General features: G+C 58.2%; 4 protein-coding genes across 4 annotated transcripts in view; 2 read left to right on the forward strand and 2 right to left on the reverse strand.

Annotated features, from left to right (window-relative positions):
• The window catches only part of PTSG_07924 (uncharacterized protein), a gene marked incomplete at its 3' end in the record, with an annotated part of 1,508 nt that extends 147 nt beyond the window's left edge, over positions 1-1,361 (reverse strand). Inside the window, exons 1-4 of the mRNA XM_004991670.1 lie at positions 1,141-1,361; positions 768-947; positions 518-588; positions 171-325 (exon numbers count right to left, since the gene is read on the reverse strand). Coding sequence (XP_004991727.1) covers positions 171-325; positions 518-588; positions 768-947; positions 1,141-1,231 — 497 coding nt within the window. The 5' untranslated portion in view covers positions 1,232-1,361. The remainder of the gene's footprint in view (positions 1-170; positions 326-517; positions 589-767; positions 948-1,140) is intronic.
• Positions 1,362-1,740: 379 nt separating this feature from the next.
• Positions 1,741-5,693, forward strand: PTSG_07925 (uncharacterized protein; the record flags this gene model as incomplete). Its single annotated transcript, XM_004991671.1, has 2 exons — positions 1,741-1,792; positions 2,113-5,693. 2 exons carry the CDS (start codon positions 1,741-1,743, stop codon positions 5,691-5,693), a joined length of 3,633 nt encoding a protein of 1,210 aa, XP_004991728.1.
• A 254-nt stretch (positions 5,694-5,947) lies between these two features.
• PTSG_07926 (epidermal growth factor) lies at positions 5,948-18,568 on the forward strand (the record flags this gene model as incomplete). The annotated part of the gene is made up of 13 exons (XM_004991672.1): positions 5,948-5,992; positions 6,284-6,496; positions 6,793-6,965; positions 7,227-7,650; positions 7,974-8,603; positions 8,987-9,206; positions 9,514-9,673; positions 9,909-10,218; positions 10,494-10,531; positions 10,846-10,976; positions 11,349-11,635; positions 11,914-17,429; positions 17,765-18,568. Exons 2-13 carry the CDS (start codon positions 6,418-6,420, stop codon positions 18,566-18,568), a joined length of 8,772 nt encoding a protein of 2,923 aa, XP_004991729.1. The 5' UTR covers positions 5,948-5,992; positions 6,284-6,417.
• Positions 18,569-18,757: 189 nt separating this feature from the next.
• PTSG_07927 (HIRA-interacting protein 5) lies at positions 18,758-21,292 on the reverse strand. The gene is made up of 8 exons (XM_004991673.1): positions 21,170-21,292; positions 20,731-20,917; positions 20,425-20,489; positions 20,104-20,282; positions 19,796-19,902; positions 19,589-19,624; positions 19,327-19,425; positions 18,758-19,104 (listed from the first exon to the last, which is right to left on the reverse strand). The coding sequence occupies exons 1-8, from the start codon at positions 21,223-21,225 to the stop codon at positions 19,024-19,026; spliced, it is 810 nt and encodes a 269-aa protein (XP_004991730.1). The 5' UTR covers positions 21,226-21,292; the 3' UTR covers positions 18,758-19,023.
• Between the last annotated feature and the right edge of the window lie 20 nt (positions 21,293-21,312).

Consider the following 21,312-nt stretch of genomic DNA (forward strand, 5'->3'; position numbering starts at 1 on the left):
CACACACACACACACACACACACACACACACATACACACACACTCGCTCACACACACACACACACACACATATATATATATATATATATACACTCGCTCACACGCACACTCGCTCACGCGCACACTCACACACGCGCACACTCACACACCCCTCAAACACAAACACACACTTACACACCTCGACAGCAAACTTGGAAGCGGTGTAGACGGCGTGTGTTGGAGTGAAGCGTACGCCGCACACGGAACTGGTGACCACAACCTGACCCGCGTTGCGCTCACGAAAATGCGGCACCACCCGTTGCAACCACAAGAACACACCTTTCACCTGCAGCATCACACGCGCACACACCGTGCACAACAACGAAGTCAAAACACGTCTCTTCATCTCACAAAACCCGCACACACACACACACATACTACACACACACACACATACTACACACACACACACACACACACGCACACACAAGGCAAGAACGCAGCTGCAGGCACTGCTGCAAAGGGGTTGTGTGTTTACGTTTGTGTTCATGACGCGGTCATAGCCGTCTTCGCTGCAGTCCTCCAGCTTGCCGCGTTTGACACTGCAGCCTATCACAGCGACAATGCGAGTCATGCGTGTGAGAAAGGAAACGTGTGAGAAAGGAAGAAAGTGGGAGAGCAAGGAAAGGAGAGAAGTGAAGCGCATGTGGTCGCAAAGCCAAGAGAAACGGGGAAGAAAGCCCGAAAGCATACCATTGACACACGAAGGCTATGTTGCCACTTCTCACCAGCGTTGGCAACGAGGGCATCACAGCTGCCACCAAAGTGGGAGAGCGCCTGTGAGAAGTGGTCACTCACAACAGTAGCGTCAGACACGTCGCCTTGTGCGTAGTGCAGCTTCCCGGCCTCTCCGCCCTTGTTGGCATTGCACTCTGCCGCCAGCTTTTCCATGGCTGCCGCATCGCGCCCTACACGAAAGCACGCGGAAGCGCGTGTTGTGACATGGCACATGTTGTGATATGGCGCATGTTGTGATTTGACATGGCGCACGTCAAGCGCACACACTTCAGCAACACACTCACACACAAACACACAAACACATACGCACTTCAACAAACCAACACACAAACACAAACACGAACACACACTTTAACCACTTACCTGTGATAAATACGTGGTGCCCTTTGCTCACGAGTATGCGCGTGAGCGCTGCACCAACGCCACTCGACCCGCCAGTCACAATCACCTTCATGGCTCACGCTCAACTTTACAGTGGACTGCACTCAACTCCCACTCGCTCGCCTGCCACACTGGATCACTGCTGGATCGCTGCTGCTTCTTGTTGTTTGTTTGTTGTTGCGCATGGATTGACGCTTGCCGACGTTTCATGGATATTTTCGTCCAATTTTCACGACTACGCGGCTTGTGGTCTCACTCGCTCGCGTGTGGCTGCAGCCTTTCTTCAGCTCCACTCCTCAGTCTTCGCGTTGGTGTGTGTCATCACATATCCCCCCCCCCCTTGTCCTCTGTTCTGGGCTTTGTTCTGTCTGTTTGTCTGTCTCCCTCTCTCTCTCTCCCTCTGTCTTCTCCCTCTGTTCGCTGAATCCAACCGCTTTGGTCTTGTCGGCCGACAACCAGACGACAACCAGACCAACCAACCAACTCATTCAACAACGGACACGCGCTGTTCAAATCACAACCTGCACGCACACATCCACACATTCAACAACGACAACAAGCAGTCCGACCATAACCACCACCATGGTTCGCACGGACGTGACCATCCTCTACAACGTGACGCGTCCAAAGGATGGTGTGTTTCTTTTTGCTTGCACACATACGGACGTAGCAAACACGAAACAGCGTTCACACAACAAGTTCTCTTGGGACACATTTCGCCTGTATGCCTGCTTCCACACACACACACACACACACACACACACTCACTCACTCACTCACGCACACACACTCTCTCTAACTCACACACGAACGCACCCACACATCCCCCATCCCCCAACACATACACACACACACACACTGCACGCACACACACTCTCTCTAACTCACACACGAACGCACCCACACATCCCCCATCCCCCAACACATACACACACACACACACTGCCACGACAGCCTTGGACGAAACGCAGTCGCTTGTGACGGCGCTGCGCCGGCGGTGGATATCGGCGTGTGTGAGGGAGGTGCAGCCGGAAACGCACGACGCAGACGCCCTCGACGCGGCCATCAGGGACTCCAAGATCGTCATCCTGATCGGCGCTGTCGTGGGCTCCGTCAGCCGCGAAGCCACCCTCGTCACGCTGCAACGCATGCAGCACATCCTCGCAGCAAACAAGCACCTCCTTGTCATCAAGGTCTTCCAGCATGACCGCTACCCGTTTTCGGAAACAATCTGGCCGCAGCTGTCCCGCAAAGCTATAGCCGCAGCCCTGTGCGACATGTACAGCCTATCCCCGCCTCTGCAGCGCGTGTGCGACGCCCTGCACCAGCGCGACGTGCATGCCAACCTGCCTGAGCTGCAGCAGCAGCAGCACGACAAGGTCAAGGCCGCGGGCACGACAATCGGCAGCTTGCTCGAGGGCTCCGTCTACATTGACTCATCCAAGCCGGACCGCGACAAGAAGGGGCGGCTCAAGGGGCTCGGCCGAACGCGAAGCACAAGCACCATCGTCATCCCAGACCGCATGCCGCACATGCCCAACGCCACGCTCGTGCTTCCCCAACTGATGCCGCCAAGCCCCGCGTCCGCAGAGGCTGTTCCCCGCGAGGTGATTGGCCGGCTGCTGCTGCCACTGCGAGGTATCAAGCTGGCCGAACCAACATGGCTGCCGCGCGCGGCGTTACATATGGGTGCCCATGATGGCGCGGGCGGTGTTGCCGAGGACTGCATGGTGGATCTGACCACGCTTAACAGCTACACCCCGACGTCGGTGTCTGCCGCCGCTGCTGCCGCCGCATCTGCAAAACACAGCGCGTCTTCGCAGCGCTCATCCAAGAAGAAGCAGCAGAAGAAGCAGAAGAAAGGCAAGTCCTCTTCCTCCTCTGCTGCCTCAACCACATCATCATCATCATCATCATCATCACCACCATCGTCATCATCATCGTCGTCGTCATCATCGTCAATGGCCACGTCCACCGCCCAGCCGTCGCTGCCTGCGCGACCCCCCAAGTCGCCCTCGCTCATATCGCAGCTGTCCATGACGGGTGCGTCTCCACTCGCGCTGCTGGGCACCACTGGCCGCGCCAGCGACAAGATGCCAAACACAAAGATTGTGCCCACGGCGCTCGTGGTGCTGGACGCGCTTGCGTCGCAGTTGACAGACGAGGGCAGGCTGCCGGCCGCCATCAAGCTGCCGCTGTACGCACTGCCCAGCAGCCGACTGGTGGCGCTGGTGTCCAGCCGCCCAAAGGACAGCCTGCTGTGCCAGCGCGTGTTCCTGCTGCTTGCGGACCGGGCCGCAAAGGCCAACAGCGAGGCAGAGGAGCTGCTGCGGTGCGGCGCCATCAAAGCCGTTGTCGACGCCCTCGAGCGCAACCACAAGGCGGACACGGCCGTGCACGTGTGTGCTTGCCACCTCCTCTCCTGCGTGTGCATTGGCCTGGACGACGACGAGCGCGTGCACGACGTTGGGGCGGAGGGCGCCGCCTTCTCCGTCATTGCATGCATGCAAGCAAGCCCCGACAACGAGGCCGTGCAGCTGGCCGGCTGCCAGGCGCTGAAGAGCATCACGTCGTCCTTTGACAACGCGCGCTACGTGGTGGGCGGCGACGGCGTGGAGGCTCTGATGGACGCCATGAGGCGCCACCCAGACTGCGCCCGCATCCAGGCCGAGGCGTGCCTGGCGCTGGGTGCCGTGTGTGAGAGTGGGGAGGACATGTGCGCGCGTGTGGTGTCCAAGGGCGCGCTCGACAGCGTCATGCGCGTGTTCAAGCAGTACAAGGCGGACCCGCTTGTGCTCGAGTGCGCGTGCGTGGTCATCACCCGCTTTGCCATGGGCACCCCGCTGTGCGCTCACCTGGTCAACGCCAACGTGACACCCGTGCTCGTGCAGACCATTCGCCGCCACAAGCAGCACGCGAGCCTTGCCTTCCAGGCAACCATGGCACTGCTGGTCATGGGCATGTCACTGGACGGGGAGAGGGTGCACAGGTTCCTGGCCTCCGCTGGCGCCGTGGACGTGATGGCCGCGCTCATGTGCCTGCACCCGGGCCACGACATTCTGCAGTCATTTGCCTGCAGCCTGCTCTGCCTGGTTGGCAGGCAGCCCACGGTAATGCAGCGGGTGCTTGAGCTGGGCGTGGTGGACCTCACCGCCGACGCCCTCAAGAACCACCCCGAGTCCTTTGACGTGCAGTCCCGCGCGTGCGAGTTCCTGGAGCTGCTCATCACGGTGAAGACGGAGGCAGCACTGGACATTCTGCACGAGCGCGACGTGCCCGCAGCGCTCGTGCGCGCCCTCGCCCTCCACTCGGACAAGGCGGACGTGCTTGAGTTTGTGCTGGGCGCCATTGGGTCCATGGCCCTGCGTCACGCCAAGTGCCTGCAGCGGTTCTCCGAGCTCAACGCCCAGGCCGCCGTGCTTGCATGCATGCTCGCTATGCAGGAGGACGAGACAGTTGCGCGGCGGGGGTCGTGGGCGCTGCTGAGCCTGTCCCTCAACCGGGACGACAGCGTGGTGACGCTGATTGAGAAGGGCGCCTCCAAGCTGCTGCTGGGCGTGCTGGTGCGCCACTCGACGCTGGAGGAGGCCGTCATCCCCGCCATCAACCTGCTCATCCTCATTGCGGAGCGCAGCCTGCTTGAGCGCGACAACATGCTGCGCATGGGCGTAGTCGGCTTTGTGGTCACGGCCCTGCGTGCACTTCGCAACGTAGACCAGCTTCAGCTGTGTGGCGTGCAGCTGCTCACCGCGCTCAGCGGCGACCCGCACAAGGTGGTGGCGGGCCTCCTGCGCCACAAGCAAGGCATGGACTTGATTGTCGCATGCACGGCTGCGGCCATGGGCAACGCGGAGATGCTGGGGCCCGTGTGCGGCCTGCTCGATGCGCTTGCGTGCGCCGACCCGTTCGTGGAGGCGTACGCTGCCACGGGCGGCGTCATCACCGTGCTGTGCTTTCTCCGCGTCAACCCGACGGACGCCACCGTCAACTACCAGGCGCTGCGCATGCTCACGGCCATCCTGCGCACCACCCCCAAGCAGCGCGAGATCGTGCTTGCCCACCGCGGTCTTGAGACTGTGCATACCGCAGCCAAGCGGTTTGACGGGCACCCAGACGTGCAGCTGCAGGCGTGCGTGACGCTGCTATACCTCACAACGAATAACCCGACCCCGCTGCAGCTGCGCACCCAGCTCATTGACCTCGTCCGAGACTACGATGACAACGACAATGCGCAGGCTGATGTTGGAGACGAGCGTGCCGTTGCAGCCGAGGCGAAGGAAGGTGTGGCTGCGAACAAGGGCGCACAACATGCGGAGACAGCGGAGACAGACGCCACTGATGGTGATGCTGCTGCTAGTGCTGCAGAGAAGGAAGGCAGCGGCGATGAAGATGAGGTTATCAACTGGCATGCTGTGCGCCAGGATGCGTTGCAGTGGGCAAAGAAGGTGCTGCAAGCGCACAAGGCCAACGACCGCCACCTCATTGCCATCCGACGCTGCATTTCCACATCAACGCCTGACCTTGTTCTGGGTTGATGGTTGGTTGTGTGTGTGACGGTCTGTGTGTGTGTGTGTGTCTGTCTGTGTGTGTGTCTGTGTGTGTGTGTGTGTGTGTCTGTGTGTGTGTCTGTGTGTGTGTGTGTGTTTGGTAGCAGTGATTGAAGCAGCGCAATGCTTACTCTCCCCCCTCCATGACTTTTATTTTCCCAACGGATTCGATGGTAAATGAACGCAATAATGATTTTGACATGAATCGCCTGGTACAGCCTGACACTTTAAGGCAACACCCACTTTGTTTTGGAAATTTTCGCACAACCCGACAACCAAAACCTGGGGTGGGTGGGCCGTGAACGGTGGCAACATCACCGTCATCAACCAACCCGCTGGCTTGCTTGCTGGCTTGCTGGCTTGCTGGCTTGCTTGCTCGCTCGTCCTCAGAGATGCTGGTCCTTGCCAAGTGTAGCGTAACCCGAAACACACATTCGTTCATCAATTCATCCGTTGCATTTGCACACAAGGATCACAACATCACAGCAACAGACGACATCGTACATTTGCATTTGCGCCTACATTCTCACATCTTCCTGCCCTGTACAACGAATTGCATCTGTTTACGTTGTTCCCAGCACAGCAGCGCTGTAGAATTGAACAGCAGCAGCACAAACGTCGTTCCAATCGCGTACATTGAGCGTATACCTACTTCCTCTACAGCGTGACAACTCTACAGCAGGGGCAAAAGGTCGCACGTTCAAGACTGGCGATGCATTGCCGCTCGCCCCTGGTCATCAGCACCGCCCTGCTGGTGACCATTTTGGCGCTGTTGTCCCCGCCCGCCACAGGTGTGTGTGTGTGTGTGTGTGTGTGTGTGTGTGTGTGTGTGTGTGTGTGTGTGTGTGTGTGTGTGTGGCTGTGTGTGGCTGTGTGTGTGTGTGTGTGTGTGTGTGTGTGTGTGTGGCTGTGTGGTCATGAGTTTTGTGAGCTTCTTTCTAGTTGAACAGCAACCTGTGCTGGTCCGTGGCTGGGTTCAAGTGTGTACCGTGTCGCAAACACAATCCCACAAACACAGACACACGCGATGTACACTCACACTCGCATTTCCCCTTCCACTCGACATGATTCTCTTCTCCTCTTCCAGCGATTGTGGATATCCCGCGCTTCTTTTCCGAAGCCACTCCGCACTCAACCCTCACTCAAGCAGGCACATATCCAAGCCTGAAAGGTGACGTGGTCAACTCAAACGATGCCGCAACCTTGTCCATGTCTGCATGGATGCGCGCCTCTTTTTCCACCAATACCGGCGGCACCCAGGTGTGTGTTTCCGTGTGTTTGTGTGTGTATGTGTGTATGTGTGTATGTGTGTGGGTGTGGGTATATCTGTATGTTTTGGGCTTGACTTTGTGTCTTGTGTGCAACTTCTCTGTCCCTTGTCCTTTGGGCTCTTCCGCTTAAGATTCCTTCTTTTGTTCGATCTTTCCTACACTGGGCTTACATGCAAATGCCATGCATGCCTATACTATCAAATGATCCCCCGATGCTTTCAAACCCGCCATATCCTACACAACAACACAGTTGCTGTGGGATGTTGGCAGCAGCGTGACGGGCGTATCGCTCGTGTACACGGCCACCAACACCGTGCGGGCCACCATGTGCAGCGCCGGCCAGGTGATACTTGCCCTCGAACACAACATCACCGCATCACACCTGGACGCGGGTGCGAACGTGGACGTCGTGTTCTCGCTCGACCGCCGTACGGACGGCGTGGTGAACCAGACTGCGCGCCTGCGTGTAGGCGACGAGGAGCACGTGGCTGTCGTCGACATGACCCCACTGTGGAGCGATAGCGACGCAACCGCGTTTCTGGCGCCCATGTCCAGCAACATCTGCACCGGTTCTGCTGGTGCTGTCGTTGACTTTGCCGACGGTCAGGCGGACCTGGACCTTGGCCTCAACATCTATACCAACTGGTTCTACTTTGACAAGCCCGTGACAGGAGGTCGGTACACTGCAGCGGTGCATGCGCTCAACCAGGCACGGGGGAGTGCTGGTGTTTCACCCCCACAAAGCCCACACTGGCACGTGCAAGCACACCAACACACAAGGGTACACACACACACACACATAGACAAGAGTACACTCAACATAACAGCATACACACGCAAACAAGAGTACACACACACACATAGACAAGAGTACACTCAACATAACAGCATACACACGCACACGCACACACACGCACACACACGCACACATCTCTTGACCGTGCTCATTGCATCACAATGCTCCCAAACCCCCTCCTCCACCGCGGTGCCTGTTCAGACTGGTACAGCACGGACCGGCCCCGCGCCCAGTTTGGCATCCCACCCGATCTGCAGTACTTGGAGGCGGGCGACTACGCCAGCATCAACGACGAGTCATTCAACGGCAAGCAGAACGCCGACGTTGCTCCCATCACGTTCTACGTGTCTGTGCAGCTGCACCCGAAATACCTCAACGTGGACGGCTCACCTCCCTCGCCGGAGGTGCTGATTGAGATTGGCGGGCACAAGGTTGGCCTGTCGCTGTTCTACGCCGCGCCGCACACACTCGTGCTCAACAAGTGCGGCGGTTCCATCACGATTGTGTACGAGGTGCCGGAGGAGCTCACAGGCACCGGCGACAGCACGCCGTTCCTGGATATCATGTTTGGACGCGATTTCAGCGACAACCTCTTTCTTGTTGTCAACGGAGAGGCAGTGCCGCCTGTTGCGCTCGGCGCTGCGAATGATATTGCGGGCACAGACCGGTCGGGCGTGCTGCAGATTGTCAAGAACTACTGCAATGGTGATGGAAGCTACGTCAACTCGCGCAACGAGGGCGTTGAGTTCACCAGCGGCACGGTGGACTGGAACATTGGCTTCAGCTTGTGGGTGGAGGAGGTCTACGACCCCGCCCTCACTACCGATCCATGTACGCGCTCGCGAGCTCGATTGCTTACTTTTGTGTGTGTGTGTGTGTGTGTGTGTATGTGTGTGTGTGTGTGTGTGTGCGTGTGTGTGCGTGTGTGTGTGTGTGAATGTGTGTGAATGTGTGCGTGAAGGTGTTTGTGCTTGTGCGTGTGCGGTGTGCTTGTGAGCATGTGCGTTTGTGGTCGTGTCGAGTGCTGCGTTGCTGTGGTGACAACCCCACATACTTGTGACATTATGCCAAGGCGAACACCCTCACCCCCATGAACAACTAACACCCTCACCCCCTTGAACAACTTTCATCCACCACCACCACCGCCACCGCCACGACCACCACCCACATCTCGCCGCCGTTCCCATCTTCGGTCTTTGCGCGCGCATGATCAGCAATCTGCCAGCACGGCGTAATCCTGACGAAGCACTCGACAGGCCTGGCCTACTGCTCCTGTCTGCCTGGTTTTGGCGGGATGCGGTGCGATGAGGAGGATTTGTCCACTCTTCCCGCCACGTGCTACGAGTCAGAGGCGCCGTTGACGACAGGACCGCAGCTGCTTCGCCCAAACCCAACAGCATCGCCCATTGCCCTCTACTGTGACATGGACTACTGGTGTGTGTGTATGTTGTTGTGTGTGTATGTGGGCGTGTGTGTGTGTGCGTTCGTGTGCGTGCGTGCATGTGCGTGTGCGTGTGCGTGTGTGTTCGCTTTGAAGGGGCGCGCGTGTTTTTGTTGGCGTTGCAGAGGAATAAGGGGCGAATGGACGAAGCACCACACCGGGTTGCTTTGTCGATTGCGTGGCCGATCACATGAAGCGTGCCCGCTCAATCACACACACACACACACACACATACACACTCACATGCACACGCACACATATGCACATGCACACACATGCACATGCACGCACACACACCAGGGGAGGCGGCAACACGATGTGCGGCAAGTTCCTGCGGGACAACACTGTAGGAAAGCAGTTCCTTGACAGCGATTTTGGTCGTGTAACGAGTGATGATGCAGGCTCCTACGACCTGTCCTCCCTGGCCAACTCTGCTTCCACCGGGTACCAGGCGTCCCATGTGAGTCCCAACGGCTGTTTTGCTTGCAGGAGAATAGGGAGCAGGTGGCACCTGCAGCCACTGTGACGTGTTCATTGTGCGGCTTGTTCATGCTGCACCTTCTTGAAATGAAGACGAAGAATAACGACAACAGCTACAACAGCTGCAACAACAACCCACACTGCTGCTCTCACCACAACCACCATCACCACCACTATCATCACCACCACTATCACCACGATCACCATCACCCCAGGATTGCCGCCATCTGATTGAGGGGCGCGAGCAGGGTGTTTTTATGAACGCCGGCAGCGACAAGGACGGCAGCAGCATGATGGACGCGGTGCTGTTCACCACCATCCTCCCAGAGGTGCTGCGCAATGCCAGCAGTCTCCTCGACGTGCGCCAGCGACCCGACGCGCTCGTTGGCGACGTCGGGTGCCAGGCAGGTGTGTTGGATGTGTTCACGGCTGATGGCGAGGCGGCCACGACTTTGTACCCGTTTGACCTCACCGGTGCCGCCCTTGTCAACACCAGCACCATGTGGGTCAACTACGCCAAGGACGGTACGCGCAGACACCATGTCTAAGTCAACGTGTGCGTGTGCGTGCATGTGTACGTGTGTGTATGTGGGAAAGTGTGTGTGTGCGTGTGTGTGCGCGTATGTGGGTATAGTTTGGAGTGTGCGCGCGACTCTGTGTACATGTATGTATGTATGTCAGTGGTTGCTGCATCGCCTGTATGCACACAACAATCAGCTGCATGTTCTTGGTAATTCCCGCACGATGTCACGCTTGCATGTGCAAATGACAAACCTGCATATCTCGTGCATGTTCTTTAGGTGCAATCATGTCAGCGTCCGCCACTGACTCGTGCATGGTAAAGCCGACACATGAGCGCAACTTTGATGCGTGTGCAACGCATCGTCTGCACTGTTTCTGACATGTATCGTTTTCTGTTGCACGGTCTATGTGTCTGTGTGCGTAAGTGCGTGTATTTGCTCGTGCGTGGCTGTATCTGTGACTGCATGCGATATGTACCCTGAGCCTTCGCTGACCTCACTCCAACTGTCCGACGCCTTGTTCGTCCTTCATACCATGCATACCATTCACATCACCGTGCCACGTTCCACCCTTTTCCTTACATCTGTCTCTCACCATCACACAACCGTATGCGCTGTTGCGCGAACACAGGACACGGGCGAGAACTTGGTGTTCTGGGGCTTTGAGGATGCAAGCGGCCGTGTGCCCAACTATCGCTGCAGTTCGCAGGGTGTGGTCACCATTGGCACATACTGTGGCGCAGCCAGCGCCCCCAGCTTCAGGTGCGGGTTTTGTGTGTGCGTGTGTGTGTGTGCGTGTGTGTGTGTGCGTGTGTGTATGTGTGTGTGTGTGTGTGGGTGCGTGGGTGCGTGGGTGTGGATGTGTGTGTACGTGTGTGTGGATGTGTGTGTACGTGTGTGTGTGTGTGGGTGCGTGGGTGCGTGGGTGTGGATGTGTGTGTGTGTGTGTGTGTGTGTGTGTGTGTATGTGTGTTCACGTTTATGCACGAGTCGGTGAGAAGTGCAGGGCGACACTTTGAATGCACCTTGCCATTTTGCGCGCGGAGTTGTACCATCTTCGAGAACTTTTCGTCTCTTTACTGCAATTCCCTCTCACACCACCACGACCACCACCACCACTTATACCGTGTTCAGGAACAACTACCTGCTGGTGAAAGCGACGCCGCCAGCGCGGGATCAGGTGAAGGCGCTGATTGGCGAGGCAGACTGGACGCTGCGCTCGTTTGGTGCAGCCACCAGCACACCCACTGCGTTCAGGCAGCAGTCAGCCACGTTGGAGGTGGTGACCAACTTTCTCAAGGTGCCTGTGGGCCAGAGCGAGCTCATCTTCACGGTGGGCACGGCCAGCAACGGTGTTACGGTTGCATACGCGGCCCCATACAACCTCCAGCTCTTCTTCTGCGCCGACAGCGTCACCCAACGTGAGGCACAACCAAGGGCTGTGGCAGGCTCACTGCTTGCTCCATTCCAACGTGCATGCATGTAACCATGCATTGAAAAGGCGCTTCTTTTACGTCCGCAATCAATGTGTTCTTCACTAACTCGCTCACACACACACACACACACACACACACACACACACACATTGCTCACGCACACACATTTGCTCACACACACACACATTTGCTCACACACACTCACACGCACACACATTTGCTCACACACACACACACACATTCGCCCACACGCGCGCACGCAGAGGAAACGTTTCGGTTGCACGACTTCCACATTACGGGTGGACAGCAGAGCTTGGCCCTGTCTTTACTCAAGCAGACAAACGCGTACGCCGTTGTTCTCTACGTGGACTTTGTCCCCGTTGCAGTCACGGGCGCTGTGGTGTCCAACGGGCAGTGGGCAGGCAGCGACAGCATAAGTTTCTTCAGCACCGCATCCGGTGTGTGTGGAGGAACCTTCCGGGCCCCAGTGTCACAGCGCGTGAACCCTCTTCGTGGCCTGCGCATGTGGACGGGCAAGGCATTTTCCAACGAGGACCGGTGCGCGCTGACAAACGCGTGCTTCAACGGCGGCACGTGCCTCAACGGCTGGTACGACCCGCCGCTGTGCGAGTGCGCCCCTGGTTTCACGGGGCCGGCGTGCGCGGATGACATTGACGAGTGCGCGTCGCCGAGCCTGAACAACTGCCACAAGTACGCCGACTGCGAAAACGTGCCGTCCACGTTCACCTGCCGCTGCAAGTTTGGCTTCACGGGCAACGGCACGCACTGCATCGATGTCACCGACCCGGCCATCACGTGCCCGGCGTCTGTGGTGTCGACGGACGTGTTTATCAGCTGGAGCAGCCCCAACGCCACAGACAACGTGGACGACGGCGTGAGCGTTTCGTGCGACACTAGGCCGCAGACGTTTCCCATTGGCACAACGGCTGTCACGTGCACGGCTACGGACGCAGCAGGCAACCAGGCGCAGTGCAGCTTTGACGTGACTCGACTGGATGCGCAGCCACCCGTGTTTCCAGAGTGCCCCGCGGCGATGGTGGTGGGCACTGACCGGTTCTCAAACAAGCACACGCTCTCCTATGCTGTTCCGCTTGCCATTGACAACCACATTCCCAACGTGCCAGTGACGTGCACGCCCGAACCGGGCGAGGACGTGGCAATTGGCACCACGAGCGTCACGTGCGTTGCCGACGACGGAAGGAATCGGGCGTTCTGCAGCTTCAGCATCACTGTGGAGGACCAAGAGCCGCCGCTCCTCAGCTGTCCTGGTGATGTGCAGACGACGGCGCCACCGGGAGCCACCAGCGTCAACACCATTGCCCTGCCCAACCCAACGGCCCTTGATGCTGTGGACAACGACCCGAGCAGCCTCGACGTCTCGTGCAATGCAACCGCGAACCAGCCTTTCCTGGTCGGCTACACCGTGGTCGAGTGCTCGGCGGAGGACACGAGCGGCAACAGGGCGACGTGCACGTTTGAGGTTGTTGTGCGCGACGAGACAAACCCGACAGTCACATGCCCTGCAAACATGGGCGTGGCCACGGACGCCGGCATGCCAACCGCAGTGGTGGACACGGTGTCGCTGCTGACGGCATCCGACAACGGACGCATTGCGCGCAAGGCGTGCACGTGGGACGCCAGCACGCCCATGCCCATTGGCAGCAACACGGTGACGTGCGAGGTGGAGGACGAGTTTGCCAACAGCGCGTCCTGCTCCTTCACCGTGACGGTGAGCGATGCGGAGCCACCCGTGATTGTGTGCAGCAACAACGTGACGGTAAGCACGGAGGTCAGCGTTGCGGACGCCGCTGTCACCTTTGGGCTGCCGAGTGTGAGCGACAACTCTGGCCGCGTGGCCTCTGTCAGCTGTGACACGCCAACGCAAGGGCGCTTTGGTATTGGCGAGACGATCGTACGCTGCTCTGCGCGTGATGTCGCCGGCAACAGCGCCTCGTGTGCGCTCAGCATCAGCGTGATGGATACAGAGCCACCTGCACTCGGGTGTCCGCCTGCGATGTCGGTGTCCACAGACGCTGGTCTGAGCACGGCCGCCATTGAGTTTGCACCCACCGCAAGCGACAACAGTGGTATGTCGGTGGCCATCAACTGCACAGTGCCTTCGCCGGCCGACCTTGGCGTGGGGGCGTACGCCGTTGCCTGCAGTGCTGCGGATGTGTCTGGCAACAGGGCGACGTGCACGTTTGACGTTGTTGTGTTTGACGAGGAGCCGCCGGTGCTGTCGTGCCCCGACTCGCTGCAGCTCAAGGCCCCAGGCAATGCCACGTCCGTTGTTGCCAACTGGACTACTGTGGCTGCCGCAGACAACAGCGGAGAGCCCGTCACTGTGACATGCTCGCACAACGTTGGCGACGCCCTGAACGTGAGCGTGCACCACGTGGACTGCAGCGCAAGGGACGCGTACGGCAACACGGACGAATGCGCGTTTGTGGTGACCGTTCAATCGGACCTGGCGCCGACGGTGACATGCCCCAACGACATTGTCACCCAGACGTCGCTTGGCACGTCTGTGGCCGTGGTGCGCTGGGCTGATGCCGCCACTGCCGTGGACAACGCCGATGCGACGCTGCCCACACGATGCTTTCCACCAGCGGGCCGGCGCTTCGAGATTGGCGCGCACTTTCCATACTGCATGGCGGTGGACGCCAGCAGCAGGGTGGGCTACTGCTCCTTCAAGGTGACGGTGTTGGATGTGGAACCGCCCGTGTGGGAGTGCCCGGACCACATCACCATCACGACGGCGAGAAACGAGAGTTACGGTGTTCTCAACGCCACCACGCCGACTGTCAGCGACAACTCGGGCCAGGTGGTGGCGCAGTCGTGCACACACGCGCACGGGGATTTGCTGCCTTTCGGCGACACGACGAGGCGGTGCGAGGCAGCCGACCCTTCTGGAAACAGGGCGGTGTGCAACACGACCATCACGGTGGTTGATGCGCAGCCCCCGTCCATCACATTTCTTCAACCGGACCTGGTCGTGGAGACCAAGTTCCGGGAAAGCTACGCCGTGGTGGTGCTGCCTGATCCCGTGGCGTGGGACAACGTTGGTGTGACGCGCGTGAGCTGCAACGCCAGCTCCGGTGCATTTGCCATTGGCGTGCACCACGTGCGCTGCGAGGCGGAGGACGCGGCTGGCAACACCAACGCTGGACAATACCGCGTCACCGTCGTTGATGTGGAGCCACCGGTGCTGACCTGTCCCCAATCCAGGGTGGTGGTCGTGAGGGCGGGACCGGGTGGTGATGTCGACGGCGACAGCGCGTTTTACCTCAGCACAACCTCGCCTGTCACAACGACAGATGTCAGAACAGCACCCGTGATACCAACGACACCCACTGCTGGCATGACCATGCCAGGCCTTGCGACCATGAATGTCAGCGCATCCAAGACTGCGACCAGCACCGCAGCAACATCAACGACAACGACAACAACGACAACAACGGAGAGCGAACCGTCTGCAGCTGCAAAGTCCCGCAGCAGACGTGAAACGTCTCGGACGGGTGAAGACAACACGCTCACGCTGTTGCTTGTGGGCACGCGGGAGTTGTTCACAGTGTATTATGGTGACAACAGTGACAGCGACAGGCAAGCGGCGAGCATCACCATCTCCTGCGTGGTTGTGGACGGCTCACCTGCCCTTGGTGTGGGTAACGTGACACGGGTGCAATGCAGTGGCGTGGATGCGTCCATGAACGAGGCATCCTGCTCCTTCCTGATTGCTGTGCAGACGGCGGACGCGCCAGAACTCGCCTGTGACGGGCCCGTGACAGTGGTGGCAGTAGACGGCACAGCAGCGCCCGTTTCTGTGCAGGCGCCAGTGCAGACGAGGGCATCAGAACCTCTGGCACTGAGCGTGGCGGAGTGCGTGCTGCCGGCAAGCAGCGAGCTGCCTGTTGGGGAGCACGACGTGGTCTGCTTTGGGAAGGTGGTTGACCTTGTGCCGGCAACCTCCTCCGCCGCTCCAACAACTGCAGCGCCAGCGAGTGATGACGACGACACTGCTGTCGGCACCAGCACCAACAGCGACGGCGACGACGATGATGACTATGATCATGTTGCGTCTGCACCCACGACTCTGCCAGCAACATCAGAGTCGTTTATTGGCTTCTGCTTCTCACGTGTGTATGTGCTTGAGGCGACACCGCCGGACATTGAGTGCCCCTCCGATGTGCGAGTGGCTCTGCCATCTACACCGCTTGCACAAACGGCTGCTGTGGTCTTGTTGGACCCCGCTGCATCCGACAACGAGGGCCTGGCTGGCGTGTCATGCAGCGAGCCCAACATTGCGTCGTTCCCCGCGGGGCGTCACACAGTCAACTGCACGGCTGTGGATGTGTATGGCAACCGCGCCACGTGCGGCTACACGGTGACGGTGATTGATGAGCACCCGCCTGTGCTGGAGTGCCCGACGCTCGTCTCGACGACCGTCTCTCGTCTCACGGAGGCAGCCGTTGCAGTGGACATTGGGATCATCGAGGCACGCGACAACACGGGTGCAACATTCAGCACCGCTGACAGCAGCAGCAACGGCGGCGGTGACGGTCTCGTTGGCGACTTGGTTGTGGCCTGCAGTGCACCCGCTGGCGGCCGCTTCCCCGTCGGACAACGCACGGAGGTGACGTGCACCTCGACAGATGCAGCCGGCAACACGGGCACATGCGCATTTGCGGTCGAGGTTGGCGTGGACTGCATTGGCCAGTGGTCGGAGTGGGTGTGCGAGCGCTGCCCAAACAGGGTGGAGCACCGGGCGTTCCAAGTGAGCGCCTTCCCAGTCCTGGGTGGGGCCGCGTGTCCGGGAGAGCAGCAGCGAGCGTGTGTCGATGCAGAACCATGCTTCTTCCTGCGCACGTCCTTGGTGATCGGGCCCGTCCTGGACATTGATGCGGCCATGGGGCCACTTCGTGCAGACTTGGTCGCGTTCTTGACCGATGTCCTACCGCAGATTGCGCGCGTGTATGGGGTTGAGTATGACGAGGCGATGGCGTCAATGACCATTGAGGGCGTTTTCGCCACATCCGCCCCCACACCAGCCGTCACCATCAGCGACACGACCGATGCCAGCATCAGCAACAGCAACAGCGCCAACACCGTGGACGACGACGGCGCTGGTGATGCTGCGGCGAACGGGATGCGCCGAAGAAGCAGTGATGACGATGACGACGATGGTGGCAGTGCTGGTGATGATGACGGCAGCATTGCGGAGGTTGTCAAGGACCACTTGAAGGTGTCTGTGCTGATTGACGCTGAGCGGACGCCTGCACTGGCAATGCTTGATGCACTTGAGGCGACAATGAGCGACAGCAGCAACACGGCGGCGGTGGCGGCAAATGAGGTGTTGGCGATCCTGCGCGCGGGCGACCCCGAAGATGTGTTCGAGGACGTATCCGTGGCGGTGTTCACCAGCGTGACGGCGCAGTCTGTACTTGAGACCACGAGCACAACAGTCTTGACGACATCCAACACCCCGACAACCGTTGGGTCCAGAACTGAAACGTCACTGCAGGCGCAGGTACCGCTCATTGCAGGGGTGTGTGCCGCTGCGCTCATCCTCGTCGTCCTGATTGTGGGCGCGGTTCTGGTGCGCTTGAGGAAGGACGAACCAATTGTGCTGGCGCGTCGCAGTCCGTCCACGCGGCGACACCGCACCAGCACGCTCAAGCGCAGTGACATTATCAAGATCAGAGGCCTGCATCATGAGGAGGAGGCGGAGTACCTCGAGATGAACACCCTCAACAACCCGGTGCGTGTTTGGTTGGGCGTGTAACTGCGCACACGTGCATGTGTGCTGGTGTGTGTGTGTGCACCTGCGCTTTCAAGTGTTGGTGTATCTGCGTTTGTGTACGTGTTGGTGTGCATTTGCGCGCATGTGTGTTGGTGAATCTGCGTGTTTGCGTTGGTGATTTGGTGCGTAGCGCTTGTATGTGTGTTGGCGTGTGGTGAATTGCTGCTTTGCTGTAGTGTCCATGGGTCAAACAATGGCATGTACCTATGTACACCCCACAGGTTGGTTTGAAACTGTCTCACAACTCCAACTCACCACCAACGTGTTTCTTCCGTTTCGTTCGCCAACAACAGCTGTACGACAGCAAGGACGGCACCAACGGCAGCGATGGTGAAGAGGAGGAGGACTTGTATGATGTGGTGCGCGCACCCAACGCATCGGATACGTCAAGTGACGACGATGACGACATCATGGGCAAGGACATGTTTGACTTCGCTGGGGATGAGGATGAGGAGGACGCCGATGATGGTTTCGGTCTCTTTGGCGGCACTGTGGAGCGCAATGACTACAGCAGTGCGAATAACATGCCAGTGGAGGAGATGAGCGATGATGATTTGGATGCGCAAGTGGACATGGACATGGTCGCTGCGTTTGAGCGCCGTGATCCGCTGGGCTTGTCCGCGAACAAGAACCGCAACAGCAGCTACGGCGGCGACAGTGGCGATGATGATGATGATTATGATGACAATGATGGCGATGGCGATGACGAGGAGGACATCTCGGGCCTGTTTGGGTTTGGGCAGCAGGATCCCATTGTTGCCGATCTGATGGACGGGCTCATGTCATCGGAGAAGATGATCAACCACCGCAAGATCCAGAACCTCGAGGAGAAGAACAGGGAGTTGCAGCGGCAATTGTCCATGTACACATCCCAGCAGCCCTCACCCATGCGCGGTGCATCGCTCACAGAAGGTCCCGTGATGACAAGCACACCTGTGCCTGTTGGCGTTGCTGATGACGACAAGAACGCGCCGTCGCGTGTGTCCGTGGAGCGACCGGCAACGCTGTGGATGGACGATGGCGATGGCGATGGCGATGATGATGTGGTGCCGCCTGGTGGTGTTGAGACGAGTGCAGACGAGTGGCTGCCAAGGTAGCCTGTAGATTTTGTTGGTGGGGGAAGGGGGAAGGGCGTGGATGTGGATGTGAACAACGTGTGCCTGTGTGTGAATGCTTTAGAGATACGAGAAAGCCGCTGCAGGCTGAGGGTGAAAGGTGTCAGAAACAGTGCAGGTGTGCGTGTGACGTGAATGCTCCGCTACATGTTGATTGTTGTCTTGTTGTTATTGTCTTGTCTTGTTTAATTACACCAACAGCACACAAGCACGGTGGAGAGTTAAGCAGAGAAACTGAGAGCACGGTTGGTGGTGGTGGTGGTGGTTGTTGTTGTTGTGATAGTTGCTTGTTGTTGTTGTTGTGATGATTGCTTGTTGTGGCTGTTGTTGTTGTTGTTGTTGTTGTTGTTGTTGTTGTTGTTGTTGTTGTTGTTGTTGTTGTGGATGTGGCGTGCACGACGGAGCTGGCTGGCATGCGTCGAGGCGTGTGTTCCATCTCAGTTGTCCTTGTCCTTGAGTGTTTCCTCCAGGCGCTGAAAGGCGTCGTTGCTCACAGCATCAAGCTCCGTGTCCTCAACCTGGGTACACGTGCGTGTTGTGTTGGAGGAGCACGGGGGAGTTGGTATCAACACGGGGTTGTTGCTGATAATACGAGGACATGTAAAACGACACAGAGCGAGGGAGAGGAGAGAACTCTGCGCAAACACACAGACTGCACACACACACACACACACACACACAGACACAGACACAGACACAGACACAGACACAGACATACACACACACACACGCATGCGCACCTGTTCAACGCCTTCGACCTCGGGGATGTAGTGCATGAGCATGTTCTCGACGCCCTGCTTGAGCGTGTACATGGAGCTTGGGCAGCCCTCACACGCACCCTGGCACGCAAGAAGCAACGGTGAGCATGAACGCTGCGGAGGGTAGCAGTGCAAGAGCAATTGCGCACACTGTTGTTGTTGTTGTTGTTGTTGTTGTTGTTGTTGCTGCTGTTGTTGTTGATGGCGGTGATGGTGTGGATCGTCGTGTGAGTGCGAGTCATACCGAGAGTTTGAGCTTGACAATGCCGTTGGTGAACTCCTGCACGAAATTACAGCAACGAGGTGATAACGATGATGATGAGGATGAGGATGAGTCGCAGTGTTGTAAAGCACACACACACACACAGACACACACAGACACAAACAGACAGACAGACAGACAGACACGCACACATACACACACAAAAGCGAGCGGTGACGGCAAACGGACCATGAAGATGATGTCACCACCGTCGTCCTGCACTGCTGGGCGAATCCGCGTGTCAAGCAGCTCCTTGATCATCGACACAACCTCGTCATCCTCCTCACTTGCAGTCGCTGTGTTGGCATGTGTGTGTGTGTGTGCGCGTAAGAAGACGGGTCGCGTTGGTGGGTGGATGAAATGGACACACACACACATCTACACACTCTCATACACATCATATGCGCACATGCCAGTGCACACATACCACAATCACATCCCAGTGCACACATACTACATACACATCCCAATACACACGCGTCATACGTCATACGCACATGCTGCGTTTGCCTCCTCGCCCTCGAGCAGGACGGGCTGGTTGCTGGCGAAGAAATCCATGATGCTGCCAAAGATGTGCGGCTTCATCACGCCCCAGTCCACGTCCTCCTCCTTGGAGATGGTGATAAAGTCTGGCCCGAGGAACACGCCCTGCACACCATCAATCCGCAACAGCACCCTGCACGATAACACACACAGAGTGTTGGTGTTGGTGGTAGCATCAATGAGATGATGTGCAGGGCGCAGTGGCGGTACGCATATGTTGTATCGAGAGGGGAAATGCGAGTAAGATCCATGCATGCGAGCGTGCGGAAACCAACCGAGCGAGGGGCGACTTGGACGTGTCACCGCCGCGAGCAAAGTCTGCTGTGCCCGTGCCCGTCACCTGTAGCAGCCGTGTTGTGCCAATGTCATTGTTGACGTCAGCGTCGAGGCGCGCGCGCAACTACTTGCTTGTCGCACAACAAGGGCATATGTGGTGGCACACAAGCAAACAGAACGCGTGCATGCACAAATGCAAAGTACGTCACGCAAAATGAAACGTACATCCACATGTACACACACGCACACATGCACGTACACACACACACACACACACGCACGTACACACACACACACACACACACCTCTGTGCCGGGGTAGAACATGAGGCTGTTTGGGTTTGGTGTGTCGCGGGTTTGGATGAACATGTGGCGTCGCTGTGAAGCAGCCAGCAACGGGGAAGCCAGCTGCTGCATGGCTGGAGCCAGCGCCCGCTGCAGCTGTTGCTGCTGCTGGATGCGCAGCAAATGCTGCATCATGGGCGCCCTCGCTCTGCACCATCACACACACACACACAAGAACACCATCACCATCAAGAAGATCATCAGCACCATCCACATCATCAATGTCGTCGTCAACAACAACGTCACGAAGAATCACAGCGGAAGCAGGCACCGTGGCGTGTCCGATGAGAGCAAAACAACCCCTAGGACCCTGCATCAAGAAGGCTCTCCAATGCCATGCCATCTCCACTGTCCTCCTTTCCCCCCTTTCCCCCCTGCTTTCCCTCTGCATGCGCCACACCTGGATGCGACGCGTGCGCCGTGCGCGCATGCCGCTGTCATCGCAAGTCGAAGCATATCCGCCGTGCAAGATGCAGAAGTTGCGTTGTTGAAGGAGATGCCGTTACTGCAATTTATGGTGTCGCTCCAGAAAATCACATCGCG

This window comes from Salpingoeca rosetta (genome assembly GCF_000188695.1).
Source record: "Salpingoeca rosetta unplaced genomic scaffold supercont1.19, whole genome shotgun sequence".
Taxonomy (NCBI): domain Eukaryota; class Choanoflagellata; order Craspedida; family Salpingoecidae; genus Salpingoeca; species Salpingoeca rosetta.